Source organism: Camelus dromedarius, chromosome 6 (genome assembly GCF_036321535.1).
Source record: "Camelus dromedarius isolate mCamDro1 chromosome 6, mCamDro1.pat, whole genome shotgun sequence".
NCBI lineage: Eukaryota > Metazoa > Chordata > Mammalia > Artiodactyla > Camelidae > Camelus > Camelus dromedarius.
The window spans coordinates 35,999,607-36,015,240 of NC_087441.1; the positions used below are offsets into that span (position 1 = coordinate 35,999,607).

The 15,634-nt window shown below is 33.7% G+C and overlaps 1 protein-coding gene across 2 annotated transcripts in view; it reads left to right on the forward strand.

The window, feature by feature from the left end:
• Nucleotides 1-15,634, forward strand: part of TBC1D32 (TBC1 domain family member 32) — a 130,601-nt gene that overhangs the window by 21,904 nt on the left and 93,063 nt on the right. The window contains exons 6-14 of one of the 2 annotated variants that reach the window (XM_010979170.3): nt 446-571; nt 1,572-1,650; nt 1,774-1,877; nt 1,973-2,034; nt 2,596-2,740; nt 5,085-5,144; nt 10,657-10,747; nt 12,123-12,263; nt 14,864-14,956. In XM_010979170.3, coding sequence (XP_010977472.3) covers nt 446-571; nt 1,572-1,650; nt 1,774-1,877; nt 1,973-2,034; nt 2,596-2,740; nt 5,085-5,144; nt 10,657-10,747; nt 12,123-12,263; nt 14,864-14,956 — 901 coding nt within the window. The remainder of the gene's footprint in view (nt 1-445; nt 572-1,571; nt 1,651-1,773; nt 1,878-1,972; nt 2,035-2,595; nt 2,741-5,084; nt 5,145-10,656; nt 10,748-12,122; nt 12,264-14,863; nt 14,957-15,634) is intronic. The other variant, XM_031456232.2, reaches the window with a different exon arrangement.

Sequence of the window (15,634 nt, forward strand, 5' to 3'; positions counted from 1 at the left end):
TCATATTCCTGGAATGAGAATGCTTTACCAGGGGTGTATCTGGGCAGTGTTTTAAAATTAAAGTCTTCAAACTGTGAGACCACATACGGGCTCTGTTTAAGTGAGGAAAGTCTGTGGAAAGAGGACCCTGGAATACCTTTCTCTGGTAATTCAGATCTGGCCACCATCCCTCCTCCTCTTCCATTTAGACATGTAACCTAGAATCTCATAGTATACTTAGTGTTTTAATTTTTTGCGTTACGTAAAATAACAACCTGTTTTTTCTCTGCCTAACAATTTTAAAAAATGAGTTGTCAAGAATTATTTTATAAAAGGGCATCTGATTCTCAATTGACTTTTAAAAACAATTATCCAAACTCTACTCTTTCAGTGTTTGTTAATGTTTGGAGAATTGCTATTATTCTGGTGGCTGGGTATTAATAAAAATTCTTTTAAAAAATTACAGGTGAAATATGAAGCCTTGCAAACATTATGTTCAGCTCCACCCTCTGATGTACTAAACTGTGAAAATTGGACCACTCTCTGTGAGAAACTGACAGTGTCTCTTTCAGATCCTGATCCTGTGTTTACTGTAAGGAAATACTTATAGGAGTATTAAAAATTTCTGTTTTTCTACCGTTCTAGAAGCAAATGGGTTATAATGCTCTGTAATCATAGCTCAAATATTTGCGGAATTTCAGTTCCAGCTTTTGAATTGTCAAGATTTTCTTTAACGGAATTAACTTACTATTTCATGATTAGATTCAAAGTATGATCAGTATCACACTTCATTGCCAAATAATAGTAGATCGCGTTACCTTATGTATTTTGTTTCATTTTGCAAAGGGATATCCAAGTATCTGTGTCATTGTTTTCTTTCCCCAGAGTAGAATATTAGAGGGAATTTTATATTTTTATTTAATGGAAAGTTGAATTTCAATATTTTAGGATTAATCTCATCAAAGTTGGTGAAATTAAAATGGTAAGCTGTTATTTCTAAGTACCTACTACTGCCAGATACTGACTACATCTATCACCTCATTTAATTCGTTTATGTTGTGTGATAGTTTCTACTTTTCTACTTTTTGTTTTAATAATGTGAAATTTTGAAATATAGTATTTTTCTTGGGAATAGGCAAAACTAATTGAAGTCCTAAAAGTCTAATTACTGAAACTACCCATGTAAGCAATTAAAACAAAAAGACTGGATTTGGAAAGGAGTGGTTTGTTTTTTTAAAAAAAACATTTAGTATGCCTGTTGTTTCTTTGACACCTTACATTATGTCAAATTATAACAAATTACATTTTTCCTTCCTTCAGTGAACCTCACCCCAGTGGCCCCCATGTCTGTATCTACTATTACCAGATTTTACAACAATATACTGCTGTATTAGATTGACTCTTAGTTTTAGTCAGTTTTACTTTTTGCCGACCAACACAAGACTGTGCTGTTTTTATAGTTACATTTCTACTCAAGTTTTTGAATGGTCTATTTTGTGTTTATTTTCTAAGTTTTTCACTAATTGAAAAATGATTCTTACAAAAATAAAACTAAAAGAATCTTGGATACAAATGTTGTTTCATTTCCATAGGACCGGATTTTAAAATTCTATGCGCAAACGTTTACACTTTCGCCGTTACATACGACCAAAGAAATTTATACGAGCTTAGGTATGTTTCTTATATCATTTTAAAAACTTTAAAACTTGTACTTAAGAAAATTGGATAGGAAATAACTTTTCCAGAATGCACTGCATTTAATGGTATGATCTTATTTTTACTTTTTCTTTTTAGCTAAATATTTGGAGTTATACTTTCTTTCTAGAGAAAATCATATTCCTACTCTTTCAACTGGCATAGATATAACTAATCCTAATGTGAGCCGCTTACTTAAAAAGGTATTCATTTACTATAATATGCTTTTATTTCTATTTAAATAATTCTAAATTTAAGAATTCTAACTTTTTGAAAATGGTTATGTACTGTTCTGTAGGTTCGCCTCCTAAATGAGTATCAGAAAGAGGCTCCATGTTTCTGGATTCGACACCCAGAAAAGTAAGCCCCCTAATTTATGCCAACATAAAATTAGGAGTGTTACTGTTCACATACATTTCAGAGAGCAGAGACAGTCCTAACTGGTTTATGTGATCAGGAAAGGATTACTAGTTTATTTTTCAGCTTTCCATGTTTTGTGCTTAGCTATGTGAGTAGCTTTGTGCAGGTATCATTTTATATCATTTAATTATTACAACAAAGTAAAAAGAGAGTGTGGTAGCCTCAGATTCTTTTATTACTGGTCTTTGCTACTTTGGTCAAGTTCCTTAAATGTTCCTTAAGCTTTTCCCTTTTTAGTTCTAAGATTTTTAGTAAGATTTGTAAGAGTAACTGTGGATCTAAAAATGAAAGTTAAATTTGGATAGCTAGTGTTGAAGTAGAAAGAACATGTTTTTAGAGTAGAAAAAATTGGAAGTGAATCCCACTTCTGCCATTTACTGAAATATAAAACATGTTGTTTCGAAAGATTACTTTATCATTCCATAAATATAAGATATCACTAGTATTATATATAATAGCATTTATTTTTTTCTAAAAATCACTTCTTTCTCAAACTTAAAGGTACATGGAAGAAATTGTGGAAAGTACTTTGTCTTTATTATCAGTTAAACATGATCAGAGCCATCTTGTCTCACAAAAGATTTTGGATCCGATATACTTTCTTGCATTGGTTGATACCAAGGCTGTGTGGTTCAAAAAGTGGATGGTAAGAAAATGTGGAATGTTTTTATACCTTTCATTGCAACTGCTTTATTGTTTCAAAGAATAGCTGCTGTTTGAGTGTTTGCTGTATGCTAAGAGTTCTAATTACTTTTACGTGTGTTAACTCAATTCTTACAACAATCAATGAGATAGGTGGTATTATTACTCCATTTTACAGGTGTAGCAGCTGAGGCATAGAGAGGTAACGTGCTCAAGATTGTTTAGTAACAAGTAAGTGACAGAGCCAGAATAGAATTTTAAATGGTACTTCATTTGACTTTATTAAACTGAATGACCGATCCAAAATCATGTCTTATTTTAAAAACAGCAAATTTTTTAAGCAGATGTAGTAGAACATTAAGGGTTCAACGCTCACTTTTCTCTGGCTTAGATGTCTGAAAACGTCTTTTCATTTGCCACCTCCTGAACCTGCAGTTTGGAAAATGTGTTTTTTACCTGAATGCTAGTGATTTCCTATGGAGCTCACCACTGTCCTGGAACTGAAACTATTACAAGAGCCTTGTACTGTTTCCTCCTTCACCTGCTGTTGAATAAGAGTGGTCTTTGTCTGGCAGTAGTGGTAGCCGTGTTGGCTTGCGTTCTTATATCTTTGTCCCTCTCAACCTGTATTTATTGCAGTGGGGAAGGGAGAGATTGAGGCTGTGACTTGGCATGCAAAGCAGTAATGTGTTCATTTACTGCTTAGCACAATTTGCACAATTTGGCATTATCTAGCTGATGGCTTTTTTTTTTTTTTTTTTTTGCCTTTTATTTAAACTGTATATAATGCCCAATTAACCAAAACAATTTTGTTTAGTGCTTAGCACTTACCTCTCCTGTGTGGTATACGTTTGATAAATGCTTGCTCAGTGTAATTTAACCTGAACCTTTTATTCCTCACATCTAACACTTAACCATTTTCTTTTTTTTACTATTAAATTACACCATATTGTAGAAAATATGCAAAATATGAAAAAGCAAAATTAAAATTAAATTTCTCTAATTCTATAACATAGGGATAACAGCTTTTAAGATTTTTGTCTTATATAGTTATATGCTTTAAAAAGACCTAGAAGGTAAATTTTAACAAATCATAGCCTATCCTAAGAGTTTATAATTAACTTTTTCCCTTAACATTTTTATTGTCACCACCTGATTCTTAAGAGAATGAGACACATCATAGGAAAACTAACCTATAGAAAATTATTAAATCAGCTCCCCAAGTGTGGTCCAGTATTCATAAAAATTTATCGTATTCTTTTCCACTCATAATAAGGCAGATGGTGGCATTAATGTAATGGACCAGGCAGTGAATATTTCTGGCTTTGTGGACTGTCTTGTCTTTGTTGCAACTACTCAACTCTCTGTTGTGGCACATAAGCATCCGTAGATAATACACAAATGAAAGGCTGTGACTGTTACAATAAGACGTTTTTTACCAAATCAGATGGTAGCTGAATTTGGCCTGAGGGTTGTGGTGTGTTGACTCTGGTCTAAGGGATATGCTGTGAGGTTTTCTTTTCAGAACATGGTCAACAGTTTAATTGTAGATCAACATGTTTCTCTTACCAAACCTGAAAAAAGGCTGACTGGGTTTTTAAAAACATTTTAAGCCTCAAGGGTTGAAACACACAGAATTTTGATTAACCCCCAATTAACCGAAACTGCATTTAATTAATTTCTATTCCCTGCATTTCTAATAGTTTTTACAGAATATTATTTATTTTTTTAAGTAAAATGAAGAAACTACATTGAAGGCTAATTATATTGAACATCAGTAATACTTATATAAACTTTCCCCTTGCTTTGTGCAATGCATAAAAAGAATATTTTAATTCGATCTATGCTTAGCTCTAGGGAGAGTTTTTTTTGGCGTTTTGAATAATTTATAAAATATGATTGGCAGAGAATGATTAAGATACTGTCCCTTCAGAGCATTCAACCTTGGCAAATTCCTGCTTGTGTAAATAGTACAGTATCCTCTTCGTTGTGCAAGTTGTGAATTCCCACCTCTTCCGCTCCCACTTCTTAATCTTTCCTTTAGGCTCTGTCATACAGTGGTAGTCAGATATGTTTTTGGTTCTAAAATAACTTAGCATGGTAACTGGACACAGCTGAAGGATAGAATGTTTTCTACTAGCCTGTTAGTAAATGATCATTTTTATATAAAATGCATTCTTGTGATTGCTATGCCCATAATTCATTGTGTATGAAAAACCTTTTGCACTGATGACAAAAATTTAAACAGTTATTGTGTAAGTTATATTATTGTAAAGAAATGGTGCAGGAAAAATAGATTTTGAATGGTTTAGCTTGAGTATAAATATCATTTTGCTCCTAATTTTTAGCACGCATATTATAGCAGAACTGCAGTACTAAGACTTCTTGAAAAGAAATATAAACCTCTGGTAAGTCTGTATTTCTATTCTTATGTTGAGAAATAATATCATAACTTGAATGTGCAGAGATGAGTGATTATATTGGATAATGAAGCAATCCCCCTTTTATGTAACTTTTAAACTACCATTCTGTGAAGTGTAAAAGGATAAAAGTAGAAATTTACAGTACAGTCAGGATAACAATTAGGAAATTCATAACTTTGTAGTAAATTGGGCTGCTAACAAGCTAGTTTGGGCTAAGCTAAATTTTTCAATATTATCATATAGTTTAATTTAGATCAAGTATTTGTAGGGGAGTTAGTTTAAATTTTACCCATGCTTTAGACTGAAGGTTAATTGAAAAAACTCAGAATGGTAAATGCTTTTGTATTAGCAAAAATTGATTCGGGTTACACTAAATTTAAACTAATACTGTAAAATATATTAGTAAAATTTTCTACATTTATTGCTATTAGTAGAAGGACACGTAAGGGCACTGAAAGGAATTGTAATCAGCAAGTCTAACAAATATTTAACAAACATGAAAAATGTGAAATTAAAGTATTTAAAGTTATGCTGTGACTTTGAGATAATAAATATGGTTTACCATAGTTATGTAGAATCTTGAGTTTAGAAGTGAGGTGAAGGGAAAGATTTTGGAATTGTGAATTTTAGGAAGAGTGCAATAGAACATAAATTGAAAAGTGGAACAGTAGTTGAGAATAGAGAGAACTGAACTTCAGAAAGGAGAAGAGAGACTGAATAATAGGACAGAAATTTATTTGTAAAGGTAATGGGTATTTAAAAATCCTTAGAGACACTGAAAAAAAGTCTTTCCACATTACTCTCTCATTTCCATTTTGAATGAAAATTTGTTGTTGCCATATAAGCATAGAATGATCTTGTTAGAGAAAGGGTGGAAAACCAAGAACAGAATTTTTTTCCTCCCATGACCTGACATAGATAACTCACTGTTGCTGTCACAGAGGCCCTCGTGGAAGTATTTTAAATGTTTCTTACAGATTAACCCTTAAAATCTGTTCCTTATTTGAAAAGTTAATTGTACTATACTCAGTTCTTAGCCTACAAGTAGTTACTTTATTATCAACTCAAAATTCTGTCAATCTGTTCAAATATATTCATGTACATAATGAGTAAACCTTGCATGAGATTTCATCTTAAACATCATTTTTAAAAATTGAAATGTTATTGATTTACAATGTTTCAGGTGTATAGCAAACTACAGTTGTACATATATATTATTTTTCAGATTCTTTTCCATTATAGGTTATTGGGAAATTATTTATGGTGTGTGTGTATGTACTTCATATATATATATAAAGTAAATTTGACCCAACTTTTGAAAAGAAACATTGGGGAAAATAGAAGTCATATGTATTTGTCCCCATTTTCTTTTTAGAATTGAAGATAAGATTTTGTACATCTGCATTGGGAACTGTGAACTGCTCTATGGATGTCTTTTGTTTTATAAGAGATCCTTACATAAGAACTAAAGTCATAGCAGTCTGTTTAGTATGAGTATCTGCTAAAGCATTTCCTCTAGGTTCTAATCAGGGCTGTCTGATAACATTTTCTAAACAGTGAAACATTTGCATTGTCCAGTAGGGTAGCCATTTGGCTGTATGCATCTACTGAAAATTTAATGTGATTAGGGAAACTAAGAGACTGAATTTTAAATTTTCTTTAATTTTAATTAATTTAAATTTAAAACTAATATGTGTCAGTCGCTAGTCTATTTTTGCAGTTCTGTTCTGTCTGTGACACAAGACATTTTCAGTAGGTAGCATTGGGCAACAAATCATGTATGTACTGTCAGTTTTTTAAAGAGCTATCTAAGGAAGTTGAGAGCTTTGTTTTCATAGTGTTGAAAAATCATAAACTATTTGAAAAGCATTTTGGCTATCACATAAATATTTAATCTTTTTTTATTTTAGTAATTTGAATCTTTGTCCACTCTATCTTAAGATTGCCAGGCTTTTTTTTTTAATGGCTAAGTAGTACTCTATTGTGTATGTGTGTGTATATATGTATATATACACCACTACTTCTTTATCTAGTCTCTAGTCATCTGTTGATGGACATTTAGGTTGCTTCCATGTCTGTGGGGAACTATATTTAGTATCTTGTAATAACCTATAATTAAAAAGAATATATATATATATAACTGAGTTACCATGCTGTACACCAGAAACTAACACAATGCTGTAAATCAACAAAACTTCAGTTAAAAAAATTTTTTTAAAAATCAAAAACTTAAAAAAAAAAAGGATTACCAGGCTTGGACCTGACAGGGAACCTCACTTTTAGCTGCCTCTCTTCCACCCAGGAGAGAGATTGACCTCTTCCCAGAACAAGAGCTGGGAATACAGGGGATGTGGTCTGACAGCCCAGGATCTTCTGGCTCTCTCTCATTACTCTCTTCTCCATGTATCTCTAAACCTAGGGAATGGCTTCTGAAAAGTTTTTATGTAGTACATTTCTTATTTTTCTTGCCCTCTTAAAGTCTTTAAAAAATATTGACAGCTAGTTTATTTAAATTCCCATTTGGCTTTTCCAACTCTACTGTTTTTTACACACACATTCCCCTTCAATCTTAGTGGTTACCAGTGAAGTGAACTGGCTGGTATATATTTCCTAGTGAAGGAAAATAGTATTAAATAAAATCCTGAATTTTCCAGCAAGTTTAATCTTTCCTAAGACTTAGAAAAACCATACTTTATACCCTCAACTTGACTCTTTAGTGTTTAAATTTACCTCCTATAGATCTGCTTTCTGCTCCTGCAATTTAAAGGAGATATTATATGATGTGATTGCTCCTCTTCTGAGATGTATCTTTTCCTGTTATTGTTACCCCTTATCAAAAGGTGGCACATATGAGAAGTGAGGGGAACGAGTAGAAGGAACAGAAGTGAGTTTAAGTGAATGGTGAAGATAAAGGTTGGTGGAGATAAGTTCAAGGAAGATTGGGTTTCTGAAGGTTTGGAAGTGGACTGAAGAGTGTCTGAAAGAGATTATCTTGGAGATAGTACTGTGAGTTCTCAGAGAAGCTGAGTATTCTTTCTGTCTTTTGTCTGTTACTTCTTTAGAGACTCTCAAGAATGTTTTATTTGTCATGTCAGAAGTTCCTCATAATGGCAGTTGTTCTAAGTCATTTTTTATTATTTCTGTTTACCAACATATGTGTAAGAATTAGGATTTTACAAGTAAGTTCATTTAGAAAGTAGTTCTGTCAAGAATAGGTTGTAAGACAAACTCATGACAAACATGAAACAGATCACTATACTTTAGGATAGAAGTGTGTGCTTACGAATGGTGTGTCTCAGATTCTGAGTAAGCAGAAGCTAGGAGCGGGGTGTATGATTGGTGACATGATAATCATTGATTCCACTCTTTGAAGAATTGACAAGTCAGGGAATGTCCTCATGAAATTTCTGTAGGTGTCTCAGGGCATTTTGACCAATTGCCTTTGCATAAGTTTGTTGCTGGTAGCCACTCCTCTCAGGGTTGACTTGGATTGGATTGACTGGAGTAGAGACTTGTTGGACTATGCCTGCTTCTGTTTCCTATAAGCATGCCTTTATATATTCAGAAGATGTAAGCTAAACCAAAACAAAACAGGAGTTAAGAGTCAGTACAAGTAACAACGAAAGCAAAATAAGTGCAGGCAGAACAAGTAGGTTAATAGCAAAAATATTGACCAAATGGTGCTTCTCCAAAACAGAAGGCTACTTTGTACAAAGATGTATTTTAATACAGATCTGAGGATGATAAACTATAGCAATGAAAGCTCAAAAAAAACAAGTTGGAGCTCAGATCATTGTTGAGACAGACTCATGTGGTGGCAAATCTGAAGGACTATCAAGTTTGGGACTCCAGGGCCCAGTGAACACTCTTCTTTGAGGATCCTGTAGAGTGATGCCAAGTGAGAGTCCTTAAGGTAATCTTTATGGAAGCTGCAGAATTGTTGAGGATTAAGGCTGCTGTTCAGTATCTGAAACAATGTATGAAGCTAAATCTATTGCTTAATTAGGCAAAACATTGTTAATACAGGGTTTTGGGAAAACTTGGAACTGAGGGATGGATGGTCTCTCAGAGGTGAGAGTGAGTTCATGCCAACTGCAGATTTCGCAGAATTTTTCTGTTGTTGGCTGACTTTTAGAAGCAAGGAGCTAACTGACTGGTTTACTTCAGAAGTATATTCATTGAGATCTGTTGATTGTATTGATTTACAAGGTTTTAAACTTGTTCTAGATACCTGATACGATGGTTATATACAAATATGGTTCTAGTTTTTATCTGTAGAACAATTGCTCATTTCCGAGGATTGTGGGGAATTTTTTATTAGTGAATAGGTGTTATCCTGGAAAAGTGGGGGGATGTGATTAAGGTGAGAAAGTATTTCAGGGCCGTGGAGTAACATGTTTAAAGGCTTTAGAGATTGGAAAACACATAGTCTACTTGAAAACTGCACATATTTTATATGATTGGACATAGATTGCTAAGAGAAATATGAATTAGTATTAGGGAAATTTCCTGAAAATCAGTTCCCTGAAAGCTAATATTAAGTAATGATGTTTTTCGAAGAGTTCTTAGATGCTTTAAATTGCATCTGTGCCAGTTGACCTGTTTACTTCATTCTTAAGCATAACCATACCCTTCTAACCTGAAAAAGAATTCATTCTTGACTCTAAGATCCCACCCCTATTTTAATTAATTTTTCCCATGGCCAACCTTCTGAAAATGAAAATTATACAGCTAGCCTTTACTTTTTTAGTTCCTATTCCTTTTCCTTATAGTTTGGTTTTATTCCCCAAACTTCCCTGAAACTGATCTTTTCAAGGTTACCAAAAATAGCCTTATTACCAAATCTAACAATTATCATTCCTCATCTCACAGATGGCCTATATTTTATTTGAGAGTTAGAATGAGAGGGCATCTACAGGAAGTATGTAGGTGCAGAGGAAAGGGAGATCTCTGCTTGTGGAGGACGGGAGAAGGAGGTAGAATAAAGACTATTGGAGAATCACTGGGTATAGTAGTTGGAGATCTGAACTTTGAATTGAGATTTTTCCATATCAGTTTTTAGCAATTCTGGTAAATTGAGATGGAAATAAAGGCCAGATCCAGTTCATGTTTCTCGGGCTAAGTTAGAAAGAAAAGACTCTTAGGCAAGGGAACTGGGGATACTAGCAAGAGAATTTTTAATGTCATGGCCAGAATTTTTGCATATTTCACTATAAAATGTACATGTGCATTTTCATCTTGACACCAACATTATAACAATACTGTATTTGTTGGTCTACAGGTATTTTCAGTGTTTTCCAGAATGATGCCATAGTTAAATTTAAAATGTAGCTGGGGAGGCTGAGCTTCAATGGCCTGGAAAGGTGCTATTCTAATATTCTCAGTATTTTTCTTATGTGCTTTCCCAGCATATTTGCAGCCTTGATTCACTTCTTTTAATACATGGACTTGTGGGCTGCAAACTTCCAGAATTAATAAGCTGTTATTATTTTGGTAGATAACTACAGCAGTTCAGCAGTGTGTTCAGTACTTTGAGTTGTGTGAAACCATGAAAGCTGATGAGGCTTTGGGACGTTCAAAGCCTTATGGTGAGTACTATGTTCTGTTACATTTTAAAAATGATACGTTTTATTAATCAAAAATAACTTAGTAGTATCTTTTATTTTTAAATAGCATGATAAATTAGATTGCTTTTGATAATGTAAAATGTTTTCCACAAATTTAAGCTATACCATAATGATGACTTTTTATATCAGCTCTGCACTTGAAATTATTATGGTAATTCTTACCTTCTGCAGTTCTTCAGTTCAAACCAGGGTGTATGTCCTCGTCTGTTATACTGCAGTAACACTCTAGAGGAGGAAAGGATGAACAGTGTATCAGACATTTATGTATTTTAGAGGGAAGAACATTTCTATAAAATACTGTTGTTGCTAGACACTTCATCCCACCTTGTGATCCTTCTCTGCTTATCCTCAGTCTGAGCTAAAATAATCCTAGATGTTTCTTAATCTGGCCCTAACATCTCTATCCAATCTTATGTCTATTATTGATTAATGTGAATCTTCTCTTAGAAGACATACCAGTGCCTGTATACCTTTGTTATCCCTGCTCCTACGGCCCCTAGTCACAATCCTGAGCACAAATATAAATCTTACTGTAAAAGAATAAACTTTATTTTAAAATTTTCAAAAGAACTGCTCTGCTTACTCTGAATTTTTATTGCTCTGTTTTCCACATGCATATTTGATTACTTTTCCTGCTTAAAACCCTTTAATAACATCCCAGTTGCCTCTATAATAAAGCCCATATTCCTTCTGCAGCTAAATCCTCTGTGATCTGCCACTGCTGCCCTCTAGTCTCTTGTTTTTCCTACTTATCCCTCCCATACTCTCTTCATAACAGACTATTTGCTATACTCTGAATTTCATGCTTCTTGGTTTTTGACACCAGTAAATAGTTCAGGGTCTTATACAAGATAGGTACTCAGTAGATCTTGAATGTACAGATGAATGAGTGAATGAATGATGTATATTAGAAGGTGTGTATATTTTAGAGATTCTAATTTCATTTGTAAACATGGTTATAAATATGATCTTTTGTAGTACTGGCTTTTAACTGGTAGAATTAGGCAGTAACTAATGTTTTCCATTGACTTCCTTTCCTCCTTAAATTGAAGTCCTTCTTTGCGATGACAAGTAACTAACAATCTTACAGTATTTGTTTTAGAATGAACACTGTATGCCTATTACACTTTTCTGAGGCTTATTAAATTTTACAATGAATGCTTTTCAACAGAGATTTAGGTGTGTTGAAGTATCTTGGGAAGCAGTAAAGTATTTTTTTTTTATACCAAGTGTCTCCATTACAGACGGCAGCCTTGTTTAATGTTCAGAAGGGAATGAAGACAGGTACTATAAAATATAATGCCATTAAAATAAATGTAATTGTTTCTCTTTTAAGGGAACAAGCAGAAAACTTTCTACTACTCAGGACAAGAATTACAGTATATTTATTTCATTCACTCACTGTGCCTTTTAGGAAGATTATTGATCTATACACAAGGCAGGAAGTTATTTCCTATAAAGCTGAAGAATAGGAAAGGTAAGTGCAATTAGGAGACGTGAGTGTGTTCAGGTATGGTAAAATTTGTGCTGTGGATTATTAAAGATGGAGGTTTGGCTTGGTCTCTCCTAGGGTACTAAGCAGTATATACCTTTTGGTCTGCTGACAGGCTTTTACATACCTTGAAGAGTGTACTTCAAATTTTTTTCAGTTATGTACTTCTTCCTACATGTATATTCTTTCTATTTTCCCTGCCTTTAATATTTTCCATATTTTCCCTCTGCCTTTCCAAATCCTAGACATACTGGAGCTAGATCTGGAAGTCCTTGTCAAAGTCCTGGTTCCCCTAAACACTAGCTGTGATCTTTTGGGCAAATCACTTAATTGTTTCAATTTCTTTATCTGTAAGAATAGAATAATATCATTGCTGGACTCAGGGAATTTTTGAGATGATCAAAGAGATGAGGTTGGGAATAGTGATTTATAAACTTCAAAGCCCTTTATCATTTGATATGTTATTATATTATTGTTGCCATAATTCCCACTTTTAAAGTTTTCTCCTTCAAACTTCACATGCTGTTACTTCTTTTCCTTACCTCCGTTAAAACTTTGTCTATGTTAGGAATGTAGTGTAGAGATCAGCAAACTTTTTGTAAAAGTGCCAGAAAGTAGATGTTTTGGGCTTTTTGGGCCACTCACTGTCTCTGTTGCATATTCTGTGTGTGTGTGTGTAGGTTCATGCATGCATATGCATGTGTGCAAAAAAGTTAACACATTAGGTCAGAGACTGTTTAGAAAGGCCTGCTTGCAGGGTTGGACCTTGGTTGACATCTAGGAACTTGGATTTTTCACTATTGCCAGAACTAGTAAGAGTGGCTCACTGTGCTTAAAATGTTAATACAAATAATGTATTTTATGCTGAAAAGCTGCTTTCCTTCTGGGAGTCTGAAATTCTGGTGTTTGTTGGCTAGAGGGTGCTTACATGATCAGCCTCCAGTAAAAACTTCGCACGTTGAGTCTCTAGTGAGCTTCCTTGGTAGATAACATTTCACATGTGTTGTCACATGTGATTCTTCTGGAAGAGGACCCTTGGATAGTGTTACCTGGTTTGCTCTGGACTTTACCTTACATGTCTTTTCCCTTTGATTTTTGCTTTGCATCCTTTTGTTGTAATAAATCATAGTTGAGAGTACTATTATGTGTTCAACTTTATTAGTTTTCCTCGGGAATCAGTGAATCTGGCCATGGTCTTGAGGACCCTGATACATTATACACTTTTTTCTTTTTTTTTGAGAGGGGAGGTTATTAAGTTTACTTATTGATTTACTTGATGGAAGTACTGGGGATTGAACCAGAACCTCATGCATGCTAAGCATGCACTCTACCACTGAGCTATACCCTTCTCCCCTCACATATCTTTTAAAAATGGAAAAACCATTCTTAGCTTGTAAACCTTACGAAACCAGGATATGATGGCTCTAGTTTCCCAGTCCTGTTATAAAGCGTCTTCATTTTGAACATTTTATACTGTTTCCTAGTTTTACTTAAACCTTATCTCCTTGGTTAAGTTGATTGTGGGCTCCTAGAGAAAAAGTGTTTTAGGTATTTTTATTTCCCATGGTACTGCCACATAATCCTAGGTGTAATGGGCACTCAGAGAAATGGCTTTCAAGAAAAGAGCTACCATCTTATGGGTTATTCTGAACTTTATAGAAATAGAAAGATTAACATACACTTGTGATGTTTCAGGTATTCAACTTAAATTTATATGTCTATCATCTAACTTATTTAGCACTTTAATTGACTTTTGACACCTACATTTGGCCTATCAGATAACTGGTCATCTCAAAACTTGAGAGGTCTATTCTACTGTGTTAGTAGGTCAGCATTCACTTTTAAGTTTCACATGTGCCCTCACCAGAGATTTTTTATGTAAGCTTCTATAGCAGGTGTTGATAAACTACAGCCTACAGGCCAAATCTGATACACTATTCTGTATGGCTTATAAGATTGGCTTGTATGTTCTTAAATTATTGGGAAAAACTTATGTGACATGAAAAATATATAAAAATCAAATTTTAGCATACATAAACTTTTATTGGAAAACAGCCACACTCATTCACTCGCACCTTGTCTATTGCTACCTTAGTGCTTCAACAGCAGGGTTGAGTATTTGTGAAAGAGACCGTTTGGCCACAAAGCCTACACTGTTCACTATCTGATTAAGAAAAAGTTTGCTGACCTCTGTTCTACAGTCCTATATGGATGAGTGAGCTGGACCAACATATTAAGCTGAATTTTACTGTTTCTCATTGAATAAAGTCAAACAGCCCTGATCAGATTCATAGATGTTCCTAAGGTAGGTTTATCTTAAGTGACTGGTTACTAAAAACCAGTACATGGTAAAAATACATGGTAAAACTACATCTTTACATAGCACCTGTTGCGTCACTTGCCTTACTGTCTTTTAACTATCTCTGATTTGTTCTTCGGGAATCTTCTGTCTTTTATTATAGCCCCCTTCACCCTAATTGTACCACAGTCTCTACGGAAACTAATATAGGAGGATGGAAGCTCTGTTAAGTTTTTCTAAGTTGTACACATGCTAGAATGTAACTTTTTTTCCTTCCTTTTTGAAGATTTGGTAACCCTTACGGATCTGCTGGTTCTGTTTACCCAGCTTATCTATTACTCACCGAGTTGTCCAAAGATGACATCATCTGTACATTTAGGTAATTCTGCTTCTATTATAAATGGAGAAATACTAAAAATATTCTATTTTCTGAATGTTTTGAGTGACCTAGTTTGTTAAAAGAGGTTTCATTAATATGTGGCATTATTCATAAGGAATTAAATTGATCCTAGAAGTAAACCATGAAATTTAATTTTATTCATTGTTGTTTAAGGTGTACCTTTTTATTTAGAACCGGTTTTGCTGAGAATTTTAATGTTTATTAAGATTGAGATGTTCCTAAATGACATTAAAAGAAGTTTGATAGGTACTAATGTATTCTTTGCTGCTATTTTTTTTCTTTTATACTTTCCTGGATGTTTTGATTAGCTTGGTTGTTTCAGCTAACATCCAAAACTTAATTTCAGGGTTGTCTTTTATTGAAGAATGAAGCAAAAAGAAAACTTCATGTTTTTTCAATAAAGTACTTTTTAGTCTTACAACTATTGACTGACTTATAAAAGTTTTAAGGACATTAACATTTAAAAGATAATTTTCATTAATATTCAAAGGAAAAAGTTTAAGTTTTCAAAGTAAAATACTTAGTAACAAAACACCCCCCAGATTTAAACATTAAAAGTTACCGTAGAAATGCTGGTACGAACTTGAGGAATTCAGGTGAATCACAGAAAAAAAGTTATTTGAGCCATACATTAGTGCTGTAATACATCTATCAATT